The sequence below is a fragment of the Alexandromys fortis genome, unplaced genomic scaffold (genome assembly GCF_014885135.2).
Source record: "Alexandromys fortis isolate MF-2015 unplaced genomic scaffold, M_Fortis_MF-2015_v1.1 scaffold_84, whole genome shotgun sequence".
NCBI lineage: Eukaryota > Metazoa > Chordata > Mammalia > Rodentia > Cricetidae > Alexandromys > Alexandromys fortis.
In genome coordinates, this window is record NW_026068017.1 from 6,214,827 (window position 1) to 6,227,078 (window position 12,252).

Genomic DNA, 12,252 nt, shown 5'->3' on the forward strand with positions numbered 1-12,252 from the left:
AAGTGTCCATCATGAGGATTCTGGCCACAGCTGTGCAGATGACACCAGGTTACACATGACCACGTGCATAGAGTGCAAATAGGCCGTGAGGGGATGGGGGAGAACACTGGATCTGAAGGCCTCAGAGAGATCCTAGGACAAGCACCCTCAGTTGTCAGGTGATATAACAGATTCAGGAAGGGCTCAAGCTGTGCCCAAGAGTCATTACTCAATAAACGCCAGGCCCTGAAGACTGAGGTGACAGCCCCCTGCAGGAGAGGATTTTCCTGCACGGAGAGATAGTCCGCTGCCACAGTGGAGGGTGACATTCTGTTGCTACCCCTTCCTGCTCTCCGTACTGACCCAAAGCTAGAATCACCAACCGAGTGAATGCAGCATCAGAACCAGCCAAGGGCACAGCTGGGGGCCTGGGGAAGGAGCCCACGGAATGTAGGAAGCAATGGGTTGGAATCAGTCAAACAAATTGGAGATCCAGGGATATGACTTCCAGGACATAAAAACCTCATTTTAAAACTAAGGGAACCCTGGGGTCCACCCATGGGATGGAATACCACTCAGCAGTGAAAGGGGACCCTCTACTGACACACACGACATCGTGGCTGACTCAGAAGGTTGTATCCGTGTCACTCCAATGACAATGGCATTGTAGGAAAAGGCAAAACTAAGGGGACAGAGCATCGATCTGGTTGCAAAGGGAACTGACATGAAGGCATGCCAGTCTTGGTTGGTTGACAAGATCATCCATGTGAAGGTTCAAAGAACTGCGTTTCTTTAAAGGGTGGATTTTACTGTATTTTAATCACACCTTGGTTACCTTGATAAGGGGGGTGGAAGGGTACTTTTTGGAGTGTGGACAACTATGGGGTGAGGGGGATCTCCACGCTAAGCCATCGGGCAGTTGACCTGCTCCCTCACTGTGTCTGTACAATGCCTTCCCTAGCTTCTTCAGACTCCTGCTTAAGTTCCTGTCAAGGCTACCCACAGCTGGGAGCAAGTCCTCCAACAAGCCAAGTCTTTTGACACCTTTTGACTTTTATGGCTTTTGTTTCCATGAAAGGACTTTGGCTTAGCCAAGAGCCTCACACACCCGTCCATTACCCCGGTAATACCCCGGTAATTGGCTGGATTTCCCAGAAGGAATAGACACAATCCCCTGTCATGAATTTGGATACTTTGTTTCAGCTATTAACCAACCATTGTGGAGATCCTCCCGAGACAGCAGGGTCTCGTGTGGAGGTAGAAAGGTGGCCCCCACAGCAGTGCCAGAGACAGCTCTGGGCTGCTGTCCACATCCTTCAAATGGCCTGTGCACTGTGGGACTGTTCAAAAGTACTAGAAAATAATGAAGGGTAACAAGTGTCTCTTCCTGGAGGTTGCCATGGCAACTAACCCATTTTTTTTTTTGAACATCATTCATTTTAGAGATTTTTTTTTTTATAAAAGAATCAGGCTTTTGCAGACAAAGCGTAAGTGCACTGGCACTCCCGAGCAAGGGCAGGTAGAAAGGGCTGTGCTGCCCACAGCCTGGACAATGGATGCTCGCTCACCCTGAACAAACCCAGCCAAAGCCTCGCAGAACCTAAGCACTGACATGTTCACAAAAGCAAGATAACAGGGCTGGGTGTAGCTAAGTGGGGGCGCACTGGCTTCGACACACGTGACTCTGGGTTGGGTCCCCAGTACCGCAAACAGAACAAGGACCCCAACGACAGCTTGAACACTCAACCTCGGAAATGCACTTTCGGTTTTCAGACGCCATCAGCATCTTAATTTCACCCACAAGGTGGCTGGACACTTGACTCATAGTTCTGGGTGTCTTTTTCTGGCACCCTCGTCCTCCAGGTTCTTGCTCTTTCTATTTGTAGTACAGGGGAAGGGACTGAAAAGCAACCAAAACTGTTTCTGAAATTGGAGCTAGGTATGAGCTGAGAGTTCGGCAGTGACGAGACTCAAGTCTTGCTGCTGGGTTAAGACCTAGTAGCGTTAATACTTTAAGATCCCAGTGCAAAGTGGGATTGTACCTTCTCTACAGAAGGGTCTAAACACACCTGTCCACTTGTGGATAGACAGTGTCCCCTTAGACACAGACTAGTTCCAGCACTCAGCACCCAGTTCCAAGCATTCGCTGAGAAAAACGAGTGTGCAAAAAGAACAGATGCAGAAAAACCAGCACACAGCCAGTATCGAAAACTCAAAAGGGCAGAGGAGAGCCAACATTATCTCAGGAAGAGGGGCGTCTACATAACACAGGTCTGAGGGCTTGTTTGGATGGCAGAGCTGTAGCCTGTCCTCAGATTGATGATACATTGCTTGTCTATAACAAAATGCTTCCTGAATGAACAATAGGAGAAAGTCTATATACGGATAGACTAAAAAGGAGGTGAGGTGGCCATGGAGAAGGAATGGCCTCAGAATAAATTGGCTCACATCAGCCAACTGGGGTTATGCTGGAGGAAGTGACAACTTTGAACCCTTTGGATAGGGGGAAGGGAACAAAGTCATGAGCCACATTGTGGTACCCCAAACCCCTATGAATGACAAGACTTGGAATTTGACCATCACTCACAAATTAGGTTGCCAAACCACAGCACCCATTTTTAATACAGAAACCAGGAAATAATATCCAAATATTGACAGCTGGTGTCATGGTTCATGCCGAGTTCTGGAATACAGAGCACAGGTTGGCGAAATGTCCTCATGATGGCCTTTATGGTTGAGATATTTCAGTAAGAAAAGTGACGATGCTTAGTTTGTTTTAATGTATTAGGCACCCTTCTAAGAAACATGAAAGGTTCTGTAGACGAGGTGCCAAAAAGGATCGAGATTAGTAAATTGTCTGTTATTAGCACGAAAGACTAAAAGATGTGGGCTGTGCTCAAAGGATTCTTCCCTTGGAGGAGACAGACAAGTCAAATATTAAGTCGCCTGTGGGAAAGATGAAGAAGGATGACCTCCCAGGGACAAGTTCCCAGCTAGAATCCGGCCCTCTGCTCACTATGTGACTTCCCAACGTTCCTTCTCCTAGTGGCAATGACCTACAGCCTCAGAGTCTGCACTGCTGTCCAACGTCAGTAAGGAGGACATCAGTTCCTACACCATCATGTACATAAACAGCTAGACCCATCAGAGAATAGCCTAGGCTGACCCTGACTGCCATCCCACAGGACCTGGTCATGTGGTCAGCAGCCTGGGAGAGCTGGGGACAAGGTTGTCATAGTGTTGAGAGGCAGTGGGCATGTTGCAGATTAGATTTTTCCGAGACCCCACCCACAAAGCCTTTGGACATGCACACAGCTATCTGAGGACTTTGGAAACATTTTCTGTTGAGTCTGGGAAGGGGTGTCAGGGTGAGAGTGGGGAGCTTCCTCCTTGAGAAAGAGGCTGAAAGGGAGGGCAGGTTGAGTCTTCTGTGGTAGACTTTACAGCTAATGTCTGATCGGAAACTGATGGGAGCCATGATCTGGGGGTGCCAACTGAGGTAGTTCTGTCCTGACCTCTCCAGAGTTGGGTTGAGAAGATACCCCCCACCCCGCCCTGTGTGGGGGATGAAAAAAATAGATACGAGCTCTCGGAATGTAATGAAAGAAAGTAGGGAGGGGTGAAAAACGTTGTGGGTGTGGGCTGTGAGCTATTCTGTGCCTCCTATCCTTGATTCCGGTCCTGACATTGTTTAGGGACAGAGACCTCCCTCTCTTCCTCTTCCTGTTGCCCTGGAAATGAGAAGTCAGCTGGAGGGACATGCCCTGGATCCCTGGGGCACAGGCATGTGATGATGGCCACCCCATTGGAACTCAGCAGGGAGATCCCAGGGCTCTAGCCTCAGTTTGTTCTCAGAGTGACAAGCACAGCGTGGGAGTTGGAGGGGAGGCTTCAATCTTCAAGATGGAGTCAGGGCTGTGAGTCCACCTTTATGGCCTGGGAATATTGGGGAGCCCCTGGCTAGGCCCTCTTTCTGGCATCACCGGCTCTTTTCCTCCTTCTCTGTGGATAGGTCAGCAGGTAATAGGGCAGATCCACCCCTTCTCCATGGGACCCCCCGCCCCTCTCCTCAGCAGAACCCCCAGGACCACACAGGCAGGTCTAGATTTCCATGTCCACTGGGCGAATATTGCCTGTTTTGTGCTCTCGGACCCAGAGCTCCCGGTCTTTGGCTGGGTCCACTTTTCGCAGCAGTTGGTCCACGGGCTCGACTGTCTGCAAGGGATACAGAGGAGGGGTCACTGTCAGAAGTGGTAGCTGGACTGGGATGTCTCCTGCCTCCCGCGCTGCTGCAGTTGGAGAGCCACCTCAGAGCAGCCCTTCTAGAAAATTCCAGGCCCTTTTAGAAGGTGGTTTGAGGGTGCAGAGCACCGTGAGAGGCGGAGCTCGCCGGCAGACCCCAGGCCTGGAGAAGAGGGCAGGCTGTCTTAAAGGGGACCTCTTCCTCCATCTGTCTTCCCTTGGGTAACAGACCTGCCTTCGGGCACTGTTTTAGAAGCTGTGTATTTGGTTTGTTTTCTAAAGCAAATTCACAAGGAGGTCAAAGGTCTTTAGTTACTTTAGCCATTGTAAAGCTGGATGAAGTACATGCCTGTGATCCTAGCACTGGGAAACTGAGGCAGGAAAAGCATACATTAAAGGCCTAGCCAGATCTAGCCTAAGTCAGGAGAAGCTGCCTCTTGTACTAGGCATGAATCATGTGAGCCTCTGGGGCAATCATGCCATGTCTGTCCTGCTAGGCTTAACGCATAGATGGGGCACTCACGCTTTGGTTAAACATGTCTGTCTCATGGCGCAGCTGTGTGTACTGACACAGATGTTGTCGGATCATCTCCACCCTCTCCACCTCTAGCCGCTCCAGCTCCTGCAGAGGAAGAAGAAAAGACCAGAGGCCTCTGAGCCCATTTTTAACTCAGGGACCGTCCCACCAGGCAGGTGTCAGACCACCAAGTATTCTATATACAAAGTCCTGGCTGTGCATCCCCAGCCCATCTGACCCTCTGGATGCTGAGGAAGAAGGAGTCATCTCTAGGGGGAAGAAGAAGGTCGTAGGAGTGTCTCTGCCAGTTCAGTATGGAATTCTGCACCTGCAGTGTCTGAATGTCCTCACTGGGACTCAAAGAGAGGTTCTACGATTGTCCCCTTGGCCCAAAGTGTCATGGAGTTAGAGGAAGAGCAGCATTCAAGGGGGAATTTGTGGTGTTTGTTCTCCAGTGGATGGGTGGAGTGCAGGAGTGTGTGGGGTGCTCTCAGTCTCTCAAGCTCTCTGGCTTCTACACACTCCTAGGGTCGAGGGACAAGGAAGACCAGGCAGGGAGCAAAGCAGGCTGGGAAATGGGGCAACTGTTATCAGAGAAGAGCAGAGAGGCTTGTTGTTGGTTTCTCGCTGGTTCCGTGACTCTAGGGGATTAGGCTGTTTTTCTGTGGGGAACTAGGTCACTGCCCAGGTGATTAACCTGGAAGGGAGGTAAAGAAGGGGGCTTAATTAGGGGATTAATGGAGGAGAGGAGAAGCAGGGCACTGACCCTGAAGGAGGCTGCTAATCTTCCTAGGTGGGCTAGCACCTGGAGAAGGTAGCTGGTTAGGGGACGGGAAGGGTGACATTGGACACTGGGATGATAGATTGGACAATGGGCATGATGTTGTCCCCTTCTCCCACTTGCTCCAAGTACCAGTCACTCACTACTGTCCTGCCCAGGCAGGTCTGGCCAACAGGAACAGATAATTGATCCTTTAAAAGGAACATATAGGATAGCATGCATGGTCTGCCACCATGGTCTTCCTTAACAGCCTCTCTAGAGCTCCCCAGTCTTCCCATTCATGAGTCAATTACCTGAAGTTCTGAGTGTGAGCATGTGTGTTTATGTATGTTTGTGTGTGTGCACGTGCATGCGCATGTGTGCATTGGGGAGAGAGTATCGGCTTTCCATTGCTTTTCTGTCTATAATAGCAGGGCCATGGTTCACTGAGATGAGGAAGTTCCTGGTGGCTCCTGATACCTCAGGGAACAGACAAAGGAGAACTGAGCAAGACCAGGCCCTTGCTGAGTTTATAGAGCAGGGAGCGCTGGAGCAGGAGCATAGATTCGTGGGTAGATATTAGATTGAGGGCTGGACTCCAATGCCGAGAGAGTTCTAGCGACCATCTCTGCTGTGACCACCACTCCGTCCTCCCATGCCCATTGTCCCCTGCCCGGGGCTGCTTGTGCATCAGCCTCTTTACAGTCTGCTCACACATCTCTGGTCACATACCAGTGTGGTGGTCACCATCTCTTCAAACCACTTGGACTGGGCCTGGTTGTAGAGGTCCACACAGCGCATGAGGTCATCTCCTGGGAAAAGCCAACAGCCACCATCAAGCCCTGTTACATGTCACCCTGTCTCCACTGTGGAAGCCCTTCTCTTCCTGTGCCCATGGGCATGCCCGTTCCTCTCCCAGAGTCTCAGTGGTCATTGCAAAGTCAGGGAATGAGGGGGGAAGAAGAGAAGGGAGAGGATGACAGCAGGGGCAAACCCCAGGGACATGTCACAGAGCACTATCTGAACTCAACTGCAGACCCCGGGAGCTCAGGCTCTCAGGAAGAGACCACATGTGACCCTGGGTGCCAAGGTACACATCTGTAATCTCAGCACTTGGCAACCTTCCATTTTATAACAGCAATCTAAACACACAACCACTACAGCTCCACGGCTAACATACTACTTTCTGTAATGACATCTGTATCTCAAACTTTTTAAAAAAAATTAGACTAGAACTATGAGGTAACCACAAAATATTAGTAAGGATGCCGGCACCAACACCCTTGCTACGCAGATCTCAGTTGGTGCACCAACGGCATCAAGTGACCCTGGGAACTGGTGACAAGTGCAGGCCGTCAGGATGTGCCCTAGACCTGCTGAAGCAGAAGCCAACTTTTCCCCAGACCTACGGTGAGGAACATGTCAGAGGAGCAGACACGGATGTGCACGGCTCTGTGTAAATGAGGCTCTGGTGAGAACGGAGCAGCATGGGCTCTGCTCATGCTGGGAGAAGCTTACGAGCCAACCCCCAGAGCCAAGTGACTCACTCTAATACATCAACAAGCGATTCTAGGAATTCTCAGGGTCGAATGCAGCCATCTGAATGGATTCAGAGTCATTCCTTTGACATAACTCTTACTCATGTGCCTTCTGGTGGGAAAGTGGAAAAAAACGAAGAGGCTTGTCCATATTAAGTCCAGACCAGCTCCGCATCCTTAGGCCCTGACCACAGATAAACCACGAGTCCTGTGCTTTGGAGAACAGCTGTGCTAAGTGCTTTCTTCATTTTGCTCCTGGCCAAAATCAATGGCTACCCCTTGGTTCAAGGAGCATTAGTCAGAGAGAAGCGTACAGATGCATCTCATTCCCTGGATTACCACCACGGTGTCCCCTGCTTCAGTGTGGGTGCAGCATGCTGCCCTATGAACACTCGCTGTGAGGCTCCTGGTGCCCTGCGTGTCCGTCCTGATTCTGAGAACACGTTTCAGGAAGATCTGCAGCACCCGAGAGTGGTGTGGGGAAGGCTGCTTCCTTTCCAAGGCAGCCCAGGAGATGGAGACTGGGCCCTTCCACAGAGAGTGGGTCCTGGAACCGGAATGCCAGGGCTGCTTTGCTCCACCAAGGAGGCTGCATGACTCTAGGTGTACCAACTAAGCAGCCCATGCCTCAGTTGCCTCACAATGAAACAGGTATGACAGTTGCAGCTTTAAAGAGTCATTGTGGCTGGGAAGCGGTGGCACATGCTCTTAGTCCCATCTCTGCCAAGTGGGAAGCAGAGGCAGTGGCTCTCTATGAGTTCAAGGCCAGCCTGGTCTACAGAGTGAGTTCTGGGACAGCCAAGGCTAAATAGAGAAGTGCTATCTCAAAAACCAAACCAAACCAAAACAAAACAACAACAACAAAAGTCATCTTGAAGAAGAGCTGATTGTGCAACATGCTTGGAATAGGGACTAGACAGACAACAAGATACTCCTCATGGCAGAGATGATGACTTGAAGTCAGAGCCCCCGCCTGCCCCCAGATCCAGACACTCTTCCTCCCAGGAGCATTGTGAGAGATGGGGGGGGGGGAGAAAAGAAACAGAAGGGAAGAAATATCAGTGCTTCCTTCCAGGTGGAGGCCTCCCCAAGTCAATCCTCCTCAAACCCAGACCTGGCAGAGAGAAGGCCACTGTACAGAGACCTCGCAGAAGAAATCAGGCAAGGATAAAAACAAAAGCAAGCAAGCAAACAAACAAAAAAACCCCAAAAACATCAAAACAAAAAAAACAAAATAACAAAACCCAAGCACAAAACTTTATTTTTTTCTTTAAAGAACAAAAGTAAAAGACAAGCGATAACCATAGGAAAATATTTGCAGCTGGGATGACCAGGAGTGACTCCCCTTAACACACACCCGACCTGTCAATCAGTCACTAAGAATGACACACAACATTCAACAAGGATTTGAGTTTCTGGGGCAGGAGGTTGGGGGAGCTATAAAAATAGTAAGTGTATTTTCAGAATGTTCAACCCTTTTATAGAGAGAATTACAAGGTAATAGTAATATATATATATAAAAAAAACATATATATATATGTATATATATTTACCAGCACACCGGTGATTTCAAGTTTGTTACTAGGCAGTGCGGACAAGAATTTGAGGAAGAGGTATTCACAGGTATTAACTGTGGAGCCCTCTCTGGAAAGCAATCTGGAAATATCTGTCAAAATGAATCAAACCTTCTGACCCAGCATCTCCATTCTGTCCATGAGGACCTGGTCTTCCATATGCAGAGAGTTACAGTCCCACTAACAAACACAGTATCTCTGGTCCTGGGCGAGCACTCAGAAACAATCTCTAAGTCCTACAGTCTATCAAAGGAACTGTGAAAGAAATTTGGATACAATCCTGGGGCCTGGGGCTGCAGCCCGGTGGCAATACTTGCCTAGTATGTGTAAGGCCTCAAGTTCTCTCATTGGCTCCACAATAAAACATAGCAATCAAAATAAAAGTGTCCGATGTGCATGAATAGATGTATAAAGAGGTTTAGCGGGGATGAGATAGGGGCTATTTCTAAGACACATTAATTGAAAAACAAGATCAAAGATAGAGTATAGCATGATCCAGTTTATATGAATTCAGAGAGTGATTTGGGGGTTATTTCTGGTGAATAACACGCTCTTAAGCACGGATGAAAATATCCTGCTGTTTCTGTATAGCTTTGTTTTGTAAGTTAATTAATTAATTTGAATATATGCTCTCCCTCTTTGGGTCCTCTCTCCATCTACAATAAACATGTCGGGAATTTATGAAAATGTTTCTGGACCCAGGATGAGTATCTAATTTTTGTCAACTTATTTCTATCCCACTTTATTTCATAGCATCTAAGGTGGCTACTTTATTCTAGAATGATGCAAATTGTAGCAGGTTCATCAGAAATCAAGAAGAAGGATATTATCTAAAGCTATCCTTGCATGGGGAAGACTCGGCATCTTTGAGAAAGTTGCCTTTATCTTCTTGCCTTGTGCAGCAGCTAATTGTGAGCACTAGGTGGCAGCAGAAACCCACTCACTGAAGCAATACGGGCAAATTCTGAAATAAGGATGCTTTTAAAACTGAATGCTGGCTTCTGTCCTCGGGGCAGGAGTTCACTTCCACAGTATAACTAACTTCCCAGGGAAGTGGAGCATCTTGGATAGACGGGTTGGAAGTTGCACTCTTCAAACAGGGACAGTGCCCTGAGCTCTTGGTGCATGGAAGAATCTATCTCTGGACCTACATCTGGACCAACCCAAAGACCATGGAAGGGACAGCATGAGCTAGACAGCCCTCACTGCAACCTTGGAGTAGCTTATCTGCTTCCTTCCTCTTTCATTGAGATTCTTGAACATGGGGCAGGAAGGAGGCACAAGGGACACTTCGAGGAATAAGATGGGAAGTGGGAAGGACCACACCACTGGAACGGGAGTCTGACCAGAAGACCTGTCCCTTCTCTCTGCGCTGGTATTGCTAGGACACTACTGGGCTCACCAGCCTGAGTGGACTTCCGCCGCGCCTTCTTGATGTCCTCCTCAGTCTTGTTGCTCAACTTGATCTCCAGCTGCTGGGTCTTCATCTCCAGGTCCTTCTGCCGCTCTGTGAGGGCTTTGCGGGCCTGTTGGGGGGGGGGTAGCCAAGCCCAGAGAAGCTGTTCATAAAGCTGCAGCAAGGTTTCAGGGTTCCACCACCCGCCTACCTATGCCCATCCTCTCTGCTCATATGAATGATGGTACCCTGGCACGGAGGAGCCAGAGGGATGATTCCTAGCTGGGTTTTTTCTTCACCTGACGTCTTCCAGCCATGTCTGCATGTGCCTTGTCAGTCCTGAATGTGTTCCCTCCAGAGCCTGTGCCTATACTGTGATTCTAAAACCACTGGCTCTGAGCTGGAGAGATGGCTCAGCAGTTAAGGACACCTGTTCTTGCAGCTGACCCAGGCATTGATTCCTAGCACCCTCTTGGTGGTTTCACCATCATCCCTTAACCATAGTTGCAGGGGATTCAATGCCCTCTTCTAACTTCCAAGGGCACCAGGCAAGCAGGTGGTGCACAAACATACGTTTGAGCAGAACACACATAAAAATAAACACATATAATTAATAAATCTAAAATAATAAAAAAAACACTGTCTCTCAAAGGTTGGTAGGGACCATAAAGGTCACCTGAGTTACCCTCTAGCAGTGCACAACAGTCTGTGGGTACTATCTCCACAGCCTCAGCCCATAGTGTGCCTGCATCATCATCCTCCTCCTCCTCATCATCATCATCATCATCACCACCACCATCATCATCCTCATCAGCACCACCACCACCATCATCCACACTCAGCCTTTGGTGGAGGTGGAGCCACGTCTTGGGTACCTGCCACGGCTTGCCACTCCTGTTCTATAGGACACTCAGGTCACTGGGGAGATGTCTATTCCTCCAGGGCTGGCCACCAGCAGCCCTGCCTCCCATAATATGGCCACCCACAGGAAGGTGATTCTTTGCACATCTGGGAGGGGAGATTAGTTCAGGGAACACCAGGAGGTGAGGCCCAGACACAGGAGCCATGTAAAGTAGCTGTGGCCCATCTGACTTGGTGCCCACGGAAACAGGGGTTGCCTTGCCTCATGTGGCCATCACAACTTCCACTTTACCCGCAGCTTCTTCTTGCTCCCACTTGCCCTTGAGAGAGTCATCCGAGTGTCCTGGGGTAGCAAGTCCTGCCTGTCATATGGAGAGGTAGGGGCTCCTTGGACTCCTCCCACCACCCTAGCATCAAGGACAAAAGTTTCTGCTGGGACACTCACAACTGGTTTCTGTCCTAGAGGTCCCCAGCAGTTCACCAGCTAGGTACCCTGGCCTCTTACCTTCTCCACTGAGGCATAGCGGCTGGCCAGCTGCTTGCGGAGGTCAGCAATGTGGTGGTCACACTTTTTCATGTCCTTCTTGAAGTTCTCGCGGAAGTTCATGAGTGGTTTCTCCACCTCGCTGTGGAGCTGTGGAGGAAGGCGGAGAGGGCGGGCTCAGTACCAAGGCATTAGCTGGGCAGGGTGGGAGAAGCCAGGCCCTGGGGCAGTGACCTGGATGGCGAGACCATGCAGAGAAGGCTAAAGAGATGGGCATCTTTATCAGCTGTTTGCACTGCCCCTTTAGCTCCCAGGATTTTCCAGTCCTCCCATTTAGCTCACTGCTGCCTTTTCTTGACTCTATGGAAGCTTCTTCTCTTTCCGAAGTTTCATCTTTAACACTGGGTGGCTTGAAATAAGTAGGTCGTGCAGTGACGAAGTCACACAAAGGAACCCTCGCATGGGTACCCTCACCTGTGTTTCATGATATGTAGCTGTCCAGTATAGCTTTGTTGGCGTGTCCTCTTCCCTTGCCCTTTTCAAACTGGGACCCTTTGGGGGCTAGACCGTGCCACCTGCCTGTGCCTGCTGTGCGAGATAACTGGCAAGGCTGCCCATGACTCAGGTGGTCCGAGGTCATTTCTATTTGTTGCCCATCTACTGCAGGCCTGGGGTACAAAGATGACCCGGGCCTGCTCAGACCTCCAGGAACCTGTGACAGGGGCTGTCAGGAGGCCCTTCGGGAACTCACAAGGACAACTGTCCTGGGCGGAACTAAAGGGAGCAGGCGCACTTCCTGTCCCCACCCTGATCAACTGTCCTCGTGTTCCTTCTGAGGACCCGAGAAAGAGTCCTCTGCAGTGAGAACCGGTGGCATCTAGTTTTAAATCACCCTCCCCTT

The 12,252-nt window shown here is 49.8% G+C and overlaps 1 protein-coding gene across 11 annotated transcripts in view; it reads right to left on the reverse strand.

Annotated features, from left to right (window-relative positions):
- Nucleotides 1-2,236: 2,236 nt before the first annotated feature.
- Nucleotides 2,237-12,252, reverse strand: part of Gas7 (growth arrest specific 7) — a 225,233-nt gene continuing 215,217 nt past the window's right edge. For all 11 annotated transcript variants that reach the window (XM_050162660.1, XM_050162667.1, XM_050162670.1 and 8 more), the window contains 5 exons: nt 11,373-11,501; nt 10,013-10,136; nt 6,231-6,310; nt 4,745-4,843; nt 2,237-4,194 (listed from right to left, as the gene is read on the reverse strand). In XM_050162660.1, coding sequence (XP_050018617.1) covers nt 4,081-4,194; nt 4,745-4,843; nt 6,231-6,310; nt 10,013-10,136; nt 11,373-11,501 — 546 coding nt within the window. In that variant the 3' untranslated portion in view covers nt 2,237-4,080. The remainder of the gene's footprint in view (nt 4,195-4,744; nt 4,844-6,230; nt 6,311-10,012; nt 10,137-11,372; nt 11,502-12,252) is intronic.